Source organism: Harpia harpyja, chromosome 12, assembly GCF_026419915.1.
Source record: "Harpia harpyja isolate bHarHar1 chromosome 12, bHarHar1 primary haplotype, whole genome shotgun sequence".
Classification (NCBI taxonomy): domain Eukaryota; kingdom Metazoa; phylum Chordata; class Aves; order Accipitriformes; family Accipitridae; genus Harpia; species Harpia harpyja.
The window spans coordinates 27,102,386-27,122,791 of NC_068951.1; the positions used below are offsets into that span (position 1 = coordinate 27,102,386).

The 20,406-nt window shown below is 38.2% G+C and overlaps 1 protein-coding gene across 14 annotated transcripts in view; it reads right to left on the reverse strand.

The window, feature by feature from the left end:
* The window catches only part of TRIP12 (thyroid hormone receptor interactor 12), an 80,894-nt gene that overhangs the window by 36,213 nt on the left and 24,275 nt on the right, over positions 1–20,406 (reverse strand). For 8 of the 14 annotated variants that reach the window (XM_052804164.1, XM_052804163.1, XM_052804156.1 and 5 more), the window contains exons 2-4: positions 17,360–17,506; positions 8,705–8,830; positions 6,920–7,719 (exon numbers count right to left, since the gene is read on the reverse strand). In XM_052804164.1, the coding sequence (XP_052660124.1) occupies positions 6,920–7,719; positions 8,705–8,830; positions 17,360–17,457 (1,024 nt within the window). In that variant the 5' untranslated portion in view covers positions 17,458–17,506. The remainder of the gene's footprint in view (positions 1–6,919; positions 7,720–8,704; positions 8,831–17,359; positions 17,507–20,406) is intronic. The other 6 variants (XM_052804170.1, XM_052804165.1, XM_052804169.1 and 3 more) reach the window with 1 other exon arrangement.

The following is a 20,406-nucleotide window of genomic DNA, read 5'->3' on the forward strand; positions in this document are numbered from 1 at the left end:
CACGTCTTTTCCGCCACCTCTGAGTAAATCTGTGCAGCATAAACTTAATCTTCTTCACTAGCTGAATCGTAATTTTTAATCAGTTTCATTCACATTAGTATGGCTTAAGAATAACTGCCTTAAATCAAAACCATGCTCGCCCCCAGGAGTCAAGCACTGACAGTGTTGATATCTGTCATATGTAATATTTGTGTTCCTATTTCAACTACATCCCTTCAACCCCTATCACTGTCATAAGGTCTTCCTTGAGGCAGATAACCAAGCATATCTTCACAGCTTTAGAGGAGTTCTCAAGTTTTTAATTTAGAACTATTTGCACTATTGAAAATTGACCCAACTGATATTAATTTGCTTTAGGTTATGAAGCCATTGTTCTGCTGACAAATCCCACCACAGAACCAGGTAAATCTTAAACACACAAAAAACCCACGCCATACAACATTCTCAGATGATGAGCAAGCTTACTATCAGGCTGAAATACCCCCCAACAGCTTCCAAACCAGCAGGCTGATAATTAAGGTGTCAAAAATTAAAAATCTTTATCAGGCCCAGCTTTACATTTCAGTCCCCCCCCCCCCCGCCTCTACAATAAATAAAGTAAAAGAGAATCCCATAACATTCAATTTGGACATACTATTACTAGAACAGATGTAAATAATTTTGAAAAGATGAGACAGATCACTGCTCCCTCTTCTGGCAACAAAGCAGAAATAAAACATATTTAAATGTGCAATGGTTTTGAGCACAGTACCTATCAAACTGGCTGCTGTTTATTTCCTTAATTCTAAAACATTCCAGGAATGCTGAGTTGTGGTACTGAGGGATTAAATGATATCTATGCAGCTTCTGACTGGATATTTAAAGGAAAAGGGAAAGTGATCTGAAAAGCTATTATTGACTTGGTCAATAGTCTGTCCTTTCAAACACTGTACTATATTTGACCCAGGAACACAATGATGTGTGCAGTTAAGTTCCATGCAGACGAAGGTTAACCTGATATCCATGTGTTTACCACACACCTGGCTTACTATCTCAAGAAATCTGGCAACCTTAAGATAACAACAAGGTTCTGTATTTAACAGCCACCAAGAACTAAACTGAAGCAGGCCAGCCACTTGAATTTTCAGATGGTCTGTACGTATAGAACAAAATATATAACTTTTTCAAATATTCAAAAAAAGCAGTGGCATTTTTACCATGTATGCTTTCAAACCAAAAATTTAATTTGAAGTTGCTACAACAGAAATACACGACTCCAACCCTATTTACATACAGTAAGACACTCATAGGGCGGGGGGGAATAGGAATGTGTTATAAAGTAGAGATACAGACAAAAACAGTTTGAAACAGCTGTAGCAGGATCCCACACCATAGCTATCTAAGCTTCTAAAGTACTAGAAGTGCACAGACACAACAAAACTCCCCTCATAGCTGGTTATATTTTACAATAGAAAATGCATGCTTTAACTGGCACTAGGTATAGCACTGTATTATTCCACAGATAAAACGTGTTTACCACTCTTGAGTTCATATTGCATATATCGAAAAGTAGGCTACTTGGTACCTGTAACAGTATGGTGAAATTCTAAGTGAGATGTACTTTTGCTTTACATTTAGAAGAATACGTTAATCACCCTGTTGCAGTAGAGTTCACTGAAAAAACATACAAATATATTTTAATTCTTTATGTCAGCATGCCACTTACTACTTCAAATGTATGGGTACTTTTTTCAAGTAGTCAGACCTAAATATTAAGTAACTTCCTATCAGCTTAGTAATAGGCTATCAATGACACACCACACATCCACTGTAAGTGAAGTAAGATTGACTTAACTTGTATCAAAATAGGATTTCTGCTAAGGGCAAAGGTTTCACAAAACAGCAGAGCTAGCTTAACAGCTTACTGTTGTTTAACAGTATGGTACACTCATTCATGTCTTACTGTCCCTAAACCAATCCCAAGATGCACAAAGTGCACACCTGATACACTTTCTTGCTCCATAAGTATTCTGCCAGTTTGGTGACCTGAGTTTGCTTAACACAGGTCAGATGAGCAGAGACACCATGAAACAGTAGGGCAATGAAGCTGTGAAATGGCTTGTCCTTTTCTGTAAGAGGCATTAAATAGCTGAGCCATCTCTTTAAACTGAATTACCTCAGTAAGAGGGTTTTAGAGAATGTAAAGAGTTAGCCAGTTACTGCTTGGTGGATGAGCTGCAGAATACATCACAGCCTGAGCACCCGGAAGAGTTGAGCTCATTTTCTCCTGCTGCTCGGGAAGAATGTTCTACTTGTCAGATCTTTTTGCATAAGAAGGCTTCTTATGTCAATTTTACCACCCGCAACTTTGGCAAATCCTTTTGAGTCTTCCCAATACCATAAGCTCAGGACTGCTAATTTCTTCAGCATAGGACCGAACCTTCTTCCTTTCACTTGCATTGTTGTCAAAATTTTATCTCCCCCTTAACACATTGCCATCGTGGCCTCCTCGTGAAAGTTAGTCCTGTATCTATAGGATCTGCAGGAGGCTAACAGCCCCAAGCCTTCACTGGTAAATAAGGCACAACCAGCATTCAGAGATGCCCTGTGACTGCCTGATGAAGGAAAGCACCAGTCATACTGCCATAGAAAGACAGAAAGGCCTTTCAGGGGAATTAGTGCTGAATAAACAGCTTCTGGAGATGAACATCAAACCATTTCTGTAATACACAGAGCTATCATCAAGAGATCTGTTTCAAACAGCTAGTAAGAGTTGTGAACAGAGATGGACTTTCAATAAACCAAAAGAAAATTGGGTTTAAGCAGTTCATATTCAGCAACTGCAAAAACTTCAGATGTAAACTTCAGAATTAAAGCAGAGGCATAGGTTTCCTTATGGCAAACAGATATATTGCTTATGCCCTGACATCATCCTATTTGCATGCCAAACACTCATGTTAATGACTCAGAAGGAAACAGGCTAAACCTGAAACAGCACAGACTAACAGAAATCAAACAAACAAACAAAAAATCTTAAGAACACCTTCACATTTAGGTGTGTTTACTGGACAGCATTTTTTTTTTTAAGGCTTTTTTGTTGCTTGAAAGAAACAAGTTCTGTATGCAGCTGTACTGCGTTCACTTATTTTAAGTCTGAGTGTATTACCCAGGCCAAAACAAAGTTAGTCAAACTTTCAAAGTGCATAACCTGGAAAGCCTTTTATTTGCAGTTCAGAAAGATTATCAGTAAAGATTTACTTGTTAGCACTAGAAGTTTAGACTTCAGGTTGGCTCCTGTGCTGGGCTGCTCTCCTCCTCACACAATAAAGACAGGGTGAAAATAGCTGTGGCAGGGGACGGCAAGATGACCTCCTGTGATTCTAATACTCCACTATTCCCCTCCCTCAGCACCAAACCAGACATCCCCAGCTCTTGATTATAGCTCCACACAGCCCATCACCACAATTAAACCAAGTATTTCAAAGCTACTCATCTTATTTCCTCAATCCTAAATCCACAACTCTAAGGCTCTAACAACCATCACACAGACAGCGCTGTCATCCACAATCCCAAATAAACTAATTCAGAGCTATTTTCAGACTCTTTTCTCCCTCACCTCTGCCAAATCCCTTGAAGCCAAGAGTTATACACCATTCATGCCCTGTGTTCACCTTCGTGTGGCTTTTCAGTGTATCCCAATAATTTCTCCAGCCCCGCAAATCTTAAAACTATTAGGTAGAGGCTTCTCAGTCAGGGACAGCTACCCTAAGTTACCCTGCTCTCAGCACTGTCCCAGCCATCATTGCCAGCTTCTTCCTACTTAATGGCCACAAGACACTACACTACACAAAAGTAGAGATTTCCCTAATAATGGAGACATAATTAAGCTTGTTTTTATATTGTTACATAATCAGTGAGATGACCCAATTCACAACATTTAAAAAGCTCCTACAAAATATAGGGCTTGAAAGGGATGTGAAAATAGTCAAATCAAGAGAGCAAAACAAGAAACTTGTTGTCTAGCCTGTTTTTATTCTTCCAACAAATTCTATAGATGTTATTCAGTGACATCACTGCTCAGTTACACAGACTGCTGTGTCACTGAAGACTCTGAAAGTCACCTTGGCTGCATTTAACACTTATTAATTATCCAGTGAGGACTGGACAAGAAACCTCAGGATATTCCCCTCCAATATGTGAAAAGCTTCTGCAAAAATGGCAACCATGTCTCTCCTCATTCTTCTCTTCAGTAGAGTAAGCCAGCTCATCTCTTCTAGTTTTTCCTTCAAAGATCACAACTACTAATAATCCTTCTTCTATTTCCTGAACTGCAATACTCGGAAATGAACAGCATTGCATTTGCTTAGCCATGACTGACTGTATGTTAGCCAGAATAATCTCCCCTCTCCTCCCACTTTTCTTTGTAGAAACACTCCTCCCCATCATTTTTCCTGAAGTTTTTCCAGCTTCTTACAGTTAGGTTTGCATGTTTGTTTTTTATTTATCTCCCACTAGTTCTATAAGCCCTATTGCAAATTTCTTCAAGCATCTGTTTCATATTATACCCCTATATAAGCCTACTGAGTTTTAGCTTTCACCTTCTACACAGGATTACTATGACTTCTAAGGACATGTCTCCAGGCAGAGGGGGGTACACCTCAATAATTTATTCTAGATCACTGTTTGACCTACAGCTTTAGAAAGCTTTAGGGGTGTCACTATTTGTGTGAAAAATCACTTCTGCTCACTTATCCTCCAAGGGTACTAGCTTGCTACAGAAAATAAATTTGAACCTACCCATTCTTCCTTAAAGAAACCTACCCTGGAGGTTTATTTTCTTAATATTTTCTTGACACCTCTCAGCATTATCCAAAATGCCAATTTCGTTAAAACATTTCAAATTTGCACCAATATTTTCAAGTTAGTAAAGCTGTATGACAGACAAGTCTTCTCTTTTTTTAAAAAAAGGGCTAAGCTAACAATAGTTACTATTGATTCCAAGATCACTTCAATCTGTTGTCAAAGAGCTCTAATACACTATTTGAAAGGTTGAGACTATTTGAAAATATCATAGTTTAACACTTTTCTTCTATTCTAGGTCAAGTTCTTACTTAGTGATATTCAGTATAATCACTTACTCTGATCAATGGTATTCAATATAACCACCATTGGAATAAGTTTTGCTGTAATCTACAGTAAAATAAAGAGGCATTAGACACTTTAGACTTCCTAGTATCACCCGTTAGTGCCTCCCCCACCCCCCAAAAAATTGGGACACCATCTAGAGAAAATAACTTTAACCTCTATTGGAGTCTAGAAATGTCTCTCACCATGCTTTATGCCCCTTACCAGTGACTTTTTATACATACACACATACCTACAAGTCCATACCAACTTGGTTTTGTGACATACCTAAATGTCTTAGTTCAACTTAAGTTTATCTTTTTGCAAAAGATGACTTTCAGGTCACAGAAGAGCTAAAGCTAGTCAAGCTGGCTTTCTCAGTACATTCTTTGTGGAGACAGTCTAGGCTCATCTTCTCAATGCTGTTTTTCAAGCTACTCAACACACCTCCCCCCTCACATTGTGCTATCCCACCCTTCCCCTTCTCACTCCTTGCTGAAGTTTTGTAACTTGTCACATAAATTACTCTCTGCCTTCACCTTCTCGTTGTTCACTTGTTGGACGTAAATTCTTTCTCCTCCCTGTTGCTTTTCTTCATTACTAAAAAAGTTGCCTGTAACAAGGACAGACTTAGCTAAGAACTTGTTGGTCAGTCCCATTCTTGCCCGATTCCTACCCACTTCCGCCTCACTCCACCCTATGCAAATTCAGAGTTTTTACTCTGGAATTCATCACCCACTAAGTCTTGAACCATGGAGTAAGCAGATAAAACCTTGCTAAAGAGGTCTCTCCCCTTCCCCAATGCCATTCTTTGTCAATTAGGTTAGGTCATTCCAGAATCAATACTCCAGTCATGCATGTTATCCAAAACAAGCCTGTTAGGTCAATCAAATCTATTTTGTTTATACAGGAAGACATCCAGTTGCTCTTGTTTATTTCACATATTTCCTGCATTAGTATTAGCTATGGACATAGCCCAGTTGGGACAGGCTACTTCTGATCATGCCTAGGTAAAGGAACAACAGCAAACAAGCTTAGGAATCCAACTTCTTAAATCAAGTTTTAGAGAATACATGCTATAAGTAAATCATACAGTACACAAAGGCAGCATAATGCATTTAAAAAAAAATTTTGTTCAAGGCAACAGAGCTACAAGCATATCTGCACAATAGCAAGCAGGTGCTCTGCTTGGAGTCAGCCTATATTTCTTTGTGACAATGTCCAAGAACAGTACTCAACAGTATTCAAGTTCAGCACCAGAGAGAGGACATACTTTTAAGAACAATTTAAAAGATAAAGTGACTAAGAAACCAGACACTAGGTACACTAGGTTTAAAAGATTACTGTTCTTAAAGTAACATCAGAGATTCTCACAACAAGGAAAAATTAGGAAAGTGAGCTTGAAACAAGAAACCACATACTATCTACTTGTTTTTCAGCATTTATTATTCCCACTTTGGGACAGAAAGCTTAAGAAAATGAGGAAAAAAGAATCTGACAGGAGGAATATAATCAAGAGAGTTTTATAACATGTATGTCCCCATCAAAACACCCAACTATATTGCATATATTTTATTTTTAAAATTGATTTGCAAGACAGAGCAGCAGTTTAAACTTACAGAACACTGACTGTACTAAATCACTTGCTTTAGCTGTAAAGAGTTTCAGTCACAGCTTTACTTAAAAGCTCAGCAGAACACACTAAAAGTTAATTTCTCTAAAAAGATCCCAAGAAGCCTGAAAACAGCAGAACTATTTGTTTAGAGGACTTGATTTTAAAACATACATGCTTATTCTTCCACAAAAGAACACTTACTTGCTAGCTTAGCCTGTAGTCCTGAAGGTCCAGGTTTTGATGTCTCTGACTTTGAAGAGCCTGGTAGAGACAGTTTTGTTTTAGGGAGACTGACTTTTGGGCTGAATCGAGCAGCCCAGTCGAACTTTGAAGAGCCACCTGTTTTACTCGGTTCTTTGTCCCTGCTACTCCTTCTTGGACTGGGGCTGGATGCAGAACGGGAACGTCTAGCCTTATTCTGGTCCTTTCCCTGTTTCACTCTGGCACCCTGAGGAACAGCAGAAGAAGCAGAGGCAACAGCAGAAGAGGAGGAGGATGTGGAAGCTGAAGAAGAAGAATCAGTGATGGTGCTACACCCAGCTTTGGCTGAGGTCACCGATTTTGAAGCCAGCTTGGAGAGTTTTGCTGACTTCTCTTCAGTGCCAGTTGATTCAACTGCTGAACCACTCTTTATACAAGACAGATTCTCTGTCCTTTTCCTTTTCTGACTTCGGGAGCTACCAGCAGCTCCACCCTTTCTGGTGTGAGCCTTACTTGTTGATGGCAATTGCGTAGACTTGGGCTGTTCTTGGTCTAAGTGTCTTCTCTTAGATTTAGTATGGGGCTTGTTAGTTTCCAAGGAAGTTTCAGTGTGTTGAAGTGCTTTGGGTTTTTTAGCAGAGCTAGGAGAATTGGTCCTCCTGTAATCTGGACTAGCACTGCGTTTAACTCCTCGAGAATTGTCTTTCTTAGGCACTTGCCCCGTTTTTTGCTTTTCTGAAGTATTGACTCTCTCTGGATCTTCTTGTTGTGGTATTAAAATGGCAGATGAACTACAGCCTCTGTAGAAGCAAGCAGGAACAGCATTAGTGTTGAACTCAAGAAACCTCACAGTTGCAACAGTTTTGCAAGATAAATGTCAGCATTCTCTAATAATAAAGAAAACCATAGGTAAGAAACACTGTTGATTACCAAGTTTACATTGAAACAAGAAAAAAAAAACCAAACCATGCTTGTATGAGAAAGTCATACTGTGAATCTTTGCTAGCATGAAAACTAAAATAAATTCCAAAATAAAAGCACAGTACACTGCTTTTTTTTAAAGAGGAAGATAGGAGGTAACATGGATAGATTTTACTATCTGATTTTTTTTTTATAGATACATCAAACTGATTAAAAAGAAAAAAAAAAATCAAGCCATGAAGCTATTATCTGAATGTTTGAGAACATAAGTTCCACAAGAGAATAAGGAGTGTTCAGTAATGCATAACTAGTCATAACTGGATTCTAGATCAAGGTAGGCTCTTAATGAAAGGATAGTTTCTCATCAATCTTGAAATTGAGGTAATGAATCACACACAAAAATGGCAAAATTTTCAACATGATAGAAAACTGTTCCAGTGTGAATATAGCAGAAGTGTATAAAAAGCAGACAAAGCATGGCCAAGATGATTACCCTTGAACACACGCATACTTTAGATTATTACATGTTTCAATTAATACTGAACATTGCTCAGAACTCCTTGGGCAATCTTCCCCCAACATGAAGCAGGAAAAGGGGAGAAAGACCTTGCAAGTATTCCAGGACTAGTTATGCAGAAATCATTTCCTCCCCATCACTGATGGAATGCTCTTAGTTGGCAAGTTAGAAAAACAAAACATAAACAGAATGTGAAACACCAAAATATATCCACTGAATGCAATACCTAGATTAGTTAAAATGTAGTAGTCATACATATTATAAGAACTCCGTATAACTGGATATATTATACACATTTGTGAAGTGCAGATAACACTAGTTGACATATGAATATGAAGCACAATTACCTTTTAGAAAAGTGTCCCTTGGACTGCTCAGAAGTAGTATTAGACTGCACTTTGGGTGTCTTTGAAATAGATTTTCTACTCTCAGGAGGGCTATGTGCCTTATGTTTTGCCTGCCCTAAATGTGACCTGTCAGCAGAAAGTCAAAACAGAAAGCTATCAGGATTCCAAGATACAGATACAAACCTGTAGGTGGAATTATTATTTATTTTTTGGACCATTTACAAATATTAGTTTACAGCTTCAAACCTTTCCATATCAACCCCTAACATTAAAGCAATATTTCAAAAGAATCACCTGGTGCAGTTACAAATCACTACCAGTGTAACTGTTCTGTAAAGCACACAATTATTTAGTCATTTTAAATGAATAAAACATCTTCTCACACCTGAGCTGTGCAGATAAATTCAAATTTTTCTGGTGTGTAAGATTACTGAATAATTCACTTAAGCACTAAGCTAGCACAGTAAGGCACAAGACTAGAACACCTGCCAAAGACCTCTTCTCAGAAATGGATATACACTCATCAACCTCAAGATTCTATGCATTAAGACTTTAGCCAGTTATGAGTGTTTACAAGTTTGTCTCTGCTCTTCACTTTAAGAAAATCAAATACTCTGAAAGGGAATGCAAGCAGTTCCACTCGATAGGAAAGCTCAAGCCTGCCAGTTATTTTCTGGCTGCAGATCCACCAATTCAAAGGTTTGAGAGCTGTTTGGTAACAGCTGAAGAGGAACGAAGAAATGCATGCTACCGATGAAGGCAGTTGGATGAGACAGGAAACCTGTGATGTCAGAGAAAGTAATGAGTTTCACATAGATAAGATACAAGAGGTCTTCCTAGTAGCTTTCAGCTGCATGCAAAAAAATGGTTTATTGTATGTTTCCTGACTCACCAGGAAAACTCTACTGCTCATATCCTACCTATACAGAAACTCCAAGCACCACTAACTTTTAATGAAATCTCAAACTAGCCTAGTATTAATGCTGGAAGAACCAAAGTTTCAAAGTTAAAGAACTGCTGATTATATGTTTATATGCTATTAACCTATGCTATCTAGTCCTTTGAGTTGAGCTATGCAAACATCTTTGAATCATATGGGGGAAAGGGGAGAACTATAGACTTCAGATTTAAGTGTCCTGCTCCAACCCATGACCCCAAACCCAATCCATGACCCCAAACATTAAAAAGTTTAGGCCAAAAGAGTAAGTGGAAGAAGAGGTAGAAGAGTTCCACAAGCTTTCAAATAGCTTCTTCCAACCAAATGCCAGAAATCTAGTAGCAAAGGCAGAGCTAAAGCCTGCTATTGACCAGAAAGTTTCACCACCCTCTTAAGGATTTCAACACAAACTTAAACATAAACCTTATAAGGAAAAAAGTACCAAGCATAATCACCTAAGTGATAACCACACAATAATTTGCTCACAGAGTCGAAACAGTAAAACTTCAGTAATATCACTGTTTTTCTTGATAACTTTCCTTCCTCTGTTTTCTTCCTAAGTATTCTCATTTAGTCAGTTACTCAAACAGATGAATGCACCTACACAGCACATATTCAAAACATTTTCTGTGGCTCATCTTTCTAAGAGCATAACAGTCTGAAAAGATTAAATTAACAGCATCTTCTCAATACTCCAGTAATTTGTTTTTATTTCTCATACTAAAAGAAATCATTTTTACTATCAAAAGCAAATAAAATAGAAGTTAGATCTTTAGTGCGCAATAGCAAACTCCAACTTGGCAATGTTTCACCTAATCCTAAGTATTTGGATTTTCCTTTTCCCAACAAAAGATTAAGGCGTAAAATTTAATTTTCCCCTTGAAATATTTTTATTATGGGAGTAACAGACATTATTACATAATTTACACTTGGCAGGAATCTAATTTTTTATGTAAGCTAACTGATCAGGGTTCATTTATTCTGAAGTATATTTTAAAGGTTATTTTCCTTTAAAGATTTTTGTTTTGCTTTAATTAGAACTGGATTCAACTTAGTGTTTTAAGTATTCACAGAACACAAATAATTGAAGATCTTTTCAACCAAAATATGGCTAAAGCAAAACATCAAGTACTTAAATCATGCACTGAAGAGTTTCCACTTGTTCCAGGGTTCCCCCCTTTCACCTTTAAACACTTCAGGTTCTTACAAGTTTTACAAACATAATTTCATAACAATGTCCAATTTATGTGGACCAATAAAGCTACAACCATATCCTGGGGACTGTGAATACTGTATCATGCAGACTATTTGCATTTGCTTTATTTTCTTTATCCATCAAACTACCAGTAGAAATAACACACACAGCCAGAGCAGAAAGGTTACACTAGAAGCATAACAAATGGGGAATCAAAACTGATGAGAATATTTTTAAATCTTATTTTTAAAAACCTAATGTGCTCTCAACTTCTCATTCTTTGAGTCTAATCATTCACCTCACGTGTTGCAAAGAGAAGGTACACAAGACAATAGCAACTGTACAGGCAGTAGTATGTCGGTTAAAAGGAACATGACATTAACTCCCCTTTCTCTAAGATTTATATGATGGCAAGCAGACTGACAATTTGGAGAGACTGCAGGATTAAGTTAAAACGACTTTAACTATGCACCAACTAACAAATATCACTGTCCCAATTTATATTAAGGATGTGATAGCTTGCTTAAGGTCTCGTTAAAAGTTAACTTACATACAAAGGTAGTTAGAATAGTCTGATGAGCTAGAAACAAAAAGAGTAACGCTTGGAGAACTAAGTGCTACGAAAGGTACATGGGCAGCTGGAAGATTGATTCTTGTTAAAGGTTGTAAGCTATCCATACTTTTGCCCATGATTTAAGGCTTTTAACTTGCAACTTAGCCAGTTACAAGCTCTTGATTCTTTTCCATTAATGTATCGTTCACTCAGAAGCTTCATTTAAACAAATATTCTAGCAACAAGTATTTTGAGAGGCTAAGTCCCTCACTAATGATGAAAAATGATAAGCTAAGTATTTATGAGCTTGTGTTTGTCCACTTCCATTCACAGGGACAGGTCCAGGAAGACTGAGCACTTGCTGCACCTTCAAGTGTTTTGGGGGGGGGGGGGGGGGGGGTGTTCTTGGGGTTTGTTTTTTGTTTTTTCCTTGTTTTTTTTCCCCACAACTTAAAGACAGTTTCATAATCTACTCCAAGGCTTCACTCAACTGGACAAAGCTGTCTGCTGATACACATTTTAATTCACAGGAAGACACTCAGTTTAGAGTAACACACACACAGAAATTGATAAGTGACCCACCGTTTAGTTTGCAGTGTTTATGTAAACAAATCTCATGGAAACTGCCAGCCCTTAGCCTTCCCTAGCAAAATCATAATGAAGAACCAACTAGAACCTGTCCTCAAAGAGTTACTCTGTGCATATTAAAAAAACCCATGACTTTTGAAGTTAGTTCATAAACAAAGTGTTTCATCTAAGTCATGTTCCTCAGCAGCTGAGCGTGAGGTATTAAATGCTTCCAAACATGAAGTCTACAAAACTAAACATGCTTTTACTTCTGTCAAAAGTGAGATTAAAAAAAGCAGTAGCACAGATGAAATAACCTGTGTAGAAAAAACTTACTTTCTCTCCCTAGAAATACTCTACCATCTTGACCACCAATTCAAACATTAAATTTAGGTTTTACACAAGTCTCAGGTAAGATGTTAACAGTTAAAATATTATAAATCCTGTTCAGAACAAAAGTAGTATAACTAACAAAAGCATTCTTCGTGCTTTAGTATTTGAAAAAGGTCAGTCCAAAGTATCTTCAGATTCTGCTTATACCAATGTCCTCTATGCAGCTAACAAGGATCTCTCGTTTCTCATTTAGCCTTCAATCCCAAATGCACAAGAACATATATATATTATACTCCAAAAACTTAGAATTTCTATGAAGTATCATACTTTCATACACAACTGCAAGAGCATAGCAGTCATTTATGTCAAATTTATATCCTACTTAAATACTGCTATTCCTAAAGATTTCAGAAGTGACAATATGCAGATTAAAAAATAAGCACCACTGTCATTTCATGCCACTAAAAAAAATTAAAACATTTTTGCAGCACTAGTAAACAGTTCTTAGTACAGAGGACCACTTCCATTACTCCACACCAATACACTGAAACATTGCTCACAACTGAAAGGAACAGTCAACTGCACCACTTTCAGAAAAGATCTTATTGTGTGCCTCACAATATCACTTCCAAATTGCTCCCATTCAAAGTAAATACTATGGCATCACTGGGAACTTAAGCCACAAGGGCACAATTCTTCAACACACATGGTGACAATGTGGATACAGAGTTAAGAAAGTGACAGTAAGTACCTTCCACCCCCTTCTCCTGCCCCCGTGAAAACAGTGCTCTCATTAATGCATCTGCTTCCCACTCTTCGTTGGTTTACTGCTGCAAACGGAAGCTTTAGTATCATTATTGCTTCCTTACAAACCTGCAAAGAGTCATCTTTCAGTGGAAAGTGCTGGAAGACCTAGTTCAGACCAGGGTTCATGCTGTACAAATAGGAAGGTGCCATCACAACTGTAATTCTAAATTAGGAGGATAACACTGAATATTTTTCAATCTGGTAGTAAAGCCAGTAAGAACTGTAATATCCACAAGAGCAGAAAGTCATCCAAAGCACAAAGTTATTTCACTTCACAAAAAGTGAAGAATCACATTAGTCCAACTTCACCAAGGCCAGTTTGGTTATGTGCATACACAGACGGGAAAACAAACAGTTCACCAGTTTATACACCTGCTTTCAAACACACATCCCTTGCATCCTTTAGAGAAAAGCATACATCATAGACGATTAGTTTACTTCCAATTTGTGCTGCAACCATCTTTCTACACTGTGAACCTAGTATCGTTTGTTTTTAAACAAATGCAACTGTAAAAATCAAACACTCAAAGCTCATACCAAGTTACTGTGTTGAGTGTGAAATTGCTAGCAAACTCCAGCAGAAAACACATCACAGGCTTCCCCCACTCATTTTGACTGAAAGTATTGATGTTATTAGGGTGACATCAAATAAGCCCAGTCTAGAGGAAAATGGGTTTGCATTCTTGCTTCTAGGTTAAGCCAAATCTGCCAGTATTAGATGTCACAGGAGGAAGATTCTGCATTTACGTTTTACATACTAGACCAGAGAGGAGTTTGGAATTTCCAAAGTCTTCATGCCAGTGAACAGTGGCTGCTCAGCAAGTTAAATTGATAAACTTCTAACAAAGGACCTTTAAGCTGCAAAAGGGTCAAAGACTATAGAAGGACAGGCATTAGCATTTCAGCTTGGAAGTGATATAATTCTCCATCCTCTCTCCTTTTTAACACCTTCCTCAACTGAAGTCTATCATAGTGTTTACTCTAGTCAGAGCGTAAGATACAGAGGCAAAGTTAAGGCTATTACAAAGCCATTTGGCTATACTACTGATGGCTATATGACCACTTGCTTACACTAGATTAGTGGACTTTACATCCAAGTCTGAAATTACAGTATGCATGACAAACTGCAGAAACTCTCCAAGTTTTTGTCACTTAATCTGTATTTTGAAAATGTGTGCACCTTAGCAACAAGAAAGCTTTAAGAAAAAAAGCTGTTGCATTTCCAACATTTAGAAAGCTATTTATACAAAGCAGAAATGTAATCAAGTACACAAGTTCAGACAGTATTGAAACTTGTCCTTGCTTGAAGGGTTATGACTGCATATCTATGACCAAAGTGAAGTAACCTTCTCCAACACTTTAGAAGGTGTGGCCCTTAACTTTGCTTATAAACTTTGTGGCTAATTTTAGGCATGAAGCAACAACCTCCTACAGACTCACATTACTGCTTAATTCCCTCTACAACACTAGGGTATTTGTGCATTGGTTTGGTTTTAAGAAACACGTGTATTTAAAAGTGGCTGAATAAAATCTCATACTGTCTGTACAACTACATCGAGTAGATCAACAGAAGAAAATTTGTGAAGCACGATAGTTGCCATTAAGGACCAACGTCCACCATCTATGCATTTCAGTGATTTCTACTTCAAAGCAGACCAAATTACAACCACAAGCAACCAGGATGCATGAACTGCTCTCCTAGAGCACAACTTCGGGTTTAGTTTCATCTAAGAAGATTACAATTCAAGTGCTCCAAGACCATTCCATGATGTTAGCCAAAGCACAGCAGGTGAGGATGACAGATTTGCTTCAGAAGAACATTCCCAACTAAAACATTAACATAGATGCATCCTAAGTTCATAGTTATTTGCACAATACAAGCATATTGTTGAAACCAGTCTTCCCACAGTTCGTCCATTCTATTTAAATGATTTTACAGCTGACATTGAAGAGTTTCACTTCACGGATGACAAACGCAAGAAAGAGACTGGAAATAAGTTAAGTGTCTCAAGTGTCTCCAAAAAACTAATGTAAGAAAAGGTGTGCTTGCTTGGGGGGGTGGGGGTGGTGTTTGCTTTTGGGTTGTTTTGGGGTTTTGTTTTTCAAATATAGCAGCCAAAGCAGTGTATATCACCAGAGTAGAGCAAGGCATAATGAAGAAGGTACATCAAGCTGTGAACTCTTCACCGTCCTATGTACTGTTCGGCAGCAGAACTAGAACATACTATCCCACTGCATGCTAGATGTGTGGAAGGATGAGTCCTGAAGTTTGTGTTTAAAGACAGGCAACCAGAGAATAAGTGACTGTTATCTGAGAGCCTGTCTTTTTCCATTTCATCTACAAATTTTTCAAAGACCTGATAGATCTGTCTTAGATTGTTCCTTGTACAATAGCTATTTCTGCCCAGCAGCTTACTGAAGAGGAGATACAGAAGACAGTAAAAGAAACTTAATTCATTATAAAGTTTATATTAACCAGCATGCTTTATCCAGGCCTTTCATATGCTTTGCCAGCCAAAAATGCTTGTTCAGAGATGGAAAGGCAGGGGAGGTCCTGTTCTAAAGAGCCTGCATTTTCAAAGAGGACTGTAAGCTTCCATCCACTTTACTTAAGCAAAGAGCTTTGGTTCTGATAAAGGTCTAACATAGTTCAGGAGTGCAATACACTCTTGCTCATGGAACTCTGACCAATACAAATTTGGTGAGAGGTGGAAGAGGTCCAGTCATTTAAGACAAGCTGCATCTTGCATCATTGTGTGATAGCATAAGTAACAGATCACAATACACCAAAACACTGGATGAGTAACTTTCTTATAAGACAATAGTGCTACCCCTAAAATTCTTCAATTTGTCTGACTTGCTGTAGAGCTTCTCCCTGGCATTCTGCTATAAAATCTGAATAAACAGTAGATATCCAAAGAAGAATCCCCCACTCCACACCCAAATAAATCACCTCTAATTCTTTATTCTAGGGAGAGGGTTATTTACCCCAGGTCAAGTTCAGTGTAAAATGAAAGAGGTGGTTGGGCAATATCTAACTTAAACACCCATTCAGATGTAGAGATAACACAGAATAGACAGAATGGAATGAACAGTTCACCATGCCTCAGTTAAAAGAGGAGTGTTCTCCAAAAACAATTCTAGCTTGCAAAATCATCAGCTACATAAGGTAGCAACTTCCCTCTCCTTATGCTACAGAAGCCCAGGACAGAAGCCTTGTGTTTATCATCTGCTTTTCCATTTGTACAGTAGAGACTACTTTAGAAAAAGTGCTGCATTTCACAGTTAGAATTATTCCCCTCAACGTTCCTTAGAAGAACATCTAGCCTCCTTCATCTATTCAACAGTGACCTTGTTCTCAGTTAGATGGTATACTAGTAAGAAATACACCTCATATTCATTATACATTATAGCCTGATTCCTTCATAGTAAAAAACTTTTTATTTTGTGCCACTGACCTGCAATATTTTAATGCTCTTATACCAAAAACCCAAGCCCAAGATATACACATTCAAACAACTGCACCAGTAACACCTCTGAGGAAGTAGAATACAGACGGATGCTGCCTACCATGATACTATAACCTTTCTTCATTAGACTAATATTTTAACAAAATTAAAGGAAAACTTATCATACAGGCTTCACTCAGATGAAGACTCTTAATTCCTCAAAGGACATGGCAATAATTACACAGTCAGCATCCATAGGGAAGTTTCAAGAATCTTCTTTGTTCTGCATTGTAGAGGCAACCACTTACAGAACAAATACAACCTGGTCCACTTGCTCACTGGTACAAGTATACTAAAGGACGACAAACATTTTGGTTTTGAATAATTCAAAAGCTGTACAGGATTAATACGCAGTGCAAAGGAACAGAGAGGTGCCAGTTATTCAGTCTTCTCTAACAGGGACACAGATTTTCCCAGACTTCACATACCACAATCTCCCTGCCCCCCTCACATATTTTTATTATCGGGGAAGAAAGAAGGGGAAATAATTTGTTACTACCTGTGATTTGTGGACTATAGGTCAGTTAAACTTTTTCCCCCATACATCTATTACTGCTATTCTAGCTGAACATGCACAATAGTGACTTATCCATGTTTTCATCCCATGCAGTAACAGTACAGGTAGCATTTCAGGGGCAAAAAGGTTTTACGCAAGTTTCAGTGCTTGGATTGCAGGGTGGAAAACTTCATTCTCTAATTAAATCACATCAATTTTGCTTTTATACATTAACACACTCATAGATAACAGTCATACCTTCCTCCTACTGCGTCGTCTTGTGGCTGGGCCCCAGCAGTGTTCCTCTGTGAACGTCGCAGTGACCCCCCTGGATTGTTATTAGGCCGGTTGGACATTGGCACCTCTCTCCTGAAGGGACATACCCTTTCTAGACACTATCATTCACTGAAAGACAAGAGAGATACAGTCATAAGACATGTGGCATGAAGACTCACAGCCACGCCTCAAGAGGCAAATATAAAATGCTATTGTTTAAGCAAAAACTTAAGACAAAAACCTTTAAACAATTTTTAGTTAAGACACATGGACCAAGATTCTTCTCAAGAGCATTTGGATCCTTAATACAGAGCAACCAGTATTCAGTATATATAGCATACAGATGACCTATTGGATTAGGTCCCTTCCAACCCAAACTAGTCTCTGATTCTATAATGACACGCTTCTTTTCTGGCAGGCTTCTTTAATTATTTTAAGGAGGCAAGACAACTGCGATTTAGAAGAACCTGTATTTGTCAATATTAAGGAAAAACACACTAACTAGTAAAACTCAATGCCTGATAGAGAGCAATAGTATTTAAGTATTTTAACTCTAATTGTGGGAGATGACAATGCCAGATTCAGGAATAAGCAGCAGCATCCACAAGATTACAGAAGTAACTACTGTGCTTAAAACAGCTTCTTTCTTTAGTCAGATTTAAGCAACTTTCATTTACATAAAGAAAGATACACAGTAACTCAGGAGAAGAGACCTAGCTATATAAGCAAGAAGTTCTTGCTCATGAGAGCTTAATTAGTGGCAAAAGGTATTTGAGACAGAAGAATTAATGACTGTACACAATTATTGGGGAAAAAAAAAATCAATACGATGGCTTTGCATTACTACTTTTGGAACTGCTTTGTAACTGCTAGAGGTCCACAGACATTATTTTGGTAGTTATTTATGGAAGACTACCATAACACCCAGCTGCAGTCCTCAAACAAAGGTATTTCAAGATCAAGCCTCACTTAGCTCCTCAGTGAAGAGAGGTAACTTTTGTATCCTGTGCTAAATCGGTATTTCTATGCAGAGAGCATAGCAACAGGACCACAACCAGCAAATCCAGTTTTACTGTTCCTAATTGTGTGGAACCTGGTAAAAAAAAAAAAAAAAGTATTTGCAGGTGAAAAAAGCCACAAGAAGGAAAAGAACCCAAGTTTAAGAACACAACGTTTTATATGCTGATCCAGTATCTATTATATCTATAGCACAGTAAGCAAGAAGTCTGCCATGAAAAAGTTTAAAACATTTCAGCTGCATATAACTAAGGCTCAGTTCAAATTTGAATGCCTCCAATAAAATAACTCTCAGGATCCCAGTTAGCTTGCCAGAAATATTTTAAATAAGCTCTGGGAATCAAATAAGAATACAAGTTAGGCAGAAGTACTGCTATCCATCCTAATCCCCACATCACAGGAGTCAAAAGCATCTTTTGAAAGTTCATGTGCTTTCCACTAAGGGGTCCAACAGAACAGCAGACAGCAAAAACAAGAAGTAGGATTAATTAGCAAATCATTGTCTTTACCTGGTTTTTTTACCTCATGCTTAGGAATTTGAAAGAATATAAATAGAGCACAAAATACACAATCCCACAAAATACAGCTGTTCAATGAACCTCATAGCTAAAAGTCTTGATGACTGGTAGGTTGAGAAAGCTGTAAACCCTACTCCTCAGAAGCTGAGCTTTCCCTCTTTGTAATTATTTCTCTCATCCTAACTCCTTAATCATAGCAAATATTCCCACTAACAGAAAGGTTTAAAGCTTTTAAGTAATACATGATACCTTTAGTCTACAACGTCTTATACTTTAGAGCACAAAAGGATATACCCTAGAACAGAAAGAGCCTGCTATAGCTGGAAATTATGCCAGCTTGCTGGTACAGCCAGATTAGTCAGGTTGAGGAGAGCGTAAGTGGTAGCATCCTCTTCAGGGTACACCATAGATGGAAGACAAGGAGCCTAGCATTAACCAGGCTGAAAGTTGACCAAGGTTCCAGCACTGCCTGGGGGGTCTAGCTGAAGTTGATCACAGGCACTCTCAAATGCTGTTGTGCATTCTCTCTTTTATTTCTTTGTATTCAAACACCAAATGAAAAAAACCATCTCTTCATAAACATTGGCAGAGACACATTTTGTGCATTTTCTGAAAAGGGGGAGTAGTGTGCCCTCCAGTACAAAGGTCAACTGATGTTGAAATTGGGTACTAATGTCAAACTATGAGTCATACTAGGAAATGGTTGCCATAGATCTATTGTACTACCTCGTATGGACTATAAGAACATGCATTCCCGCAGGTTTCACTCTGCAAAGAGCAGTGCTCACTCTAGAGCTCTGCTAGGTCAGCCACATGCTTTCCCACCTAAGGCCAGCACATGGGCTCCTCCACAAAACACCAGAAGAGTTAGCTGAAGAAGACACCACCACACAGGCAATCCTGGTGCTGTCTAGGGAAACTTTAGTTCAACATTGATCTGTCTGGGTCAGCCAGCCACTTTAAGTAGTCTGTGCTTAGAAATTATACAGCAGTGTGCTGTCACACACATGATAATTTCAGCTGTGTAGAAGAATGAAATGGCAGCTGTTTTATCCTGCAAGGCATCTGTCAAGTCAAGATGATGTCCAGAGTTACATTCTATATTGAAACCTCTCAACTCAACTGCATTTCTTATTGTGTACTGTGTTACTATATGACTCCCAGTTTGCCTTTGAATACAATGCTGCTTCAAGATTCGGCTATGACCTCTAAGTTAATGTTTTGATGTTAAATCTCACTGCAAGCATCTGAAGCCACACAATACCACGTGCCCAGTTAGTCCAGTAGGGAAGACATCTTTTCAGTGGGTCACAACTGTGTCTTCCACATGCTAGAATGACAAGAAAAGAGCCCTGAGGTTCCTAAATCTGAACTGTTCTCATTCAGACTTGTCCCGCCATCTGTAAGCCTCACTCCCAGCACTTGGCTTATTCTTTCCCCTCTTTAGATACCTAAATTCAAAGGAGACACGCAACCCAGCAGATCAGCTGAATG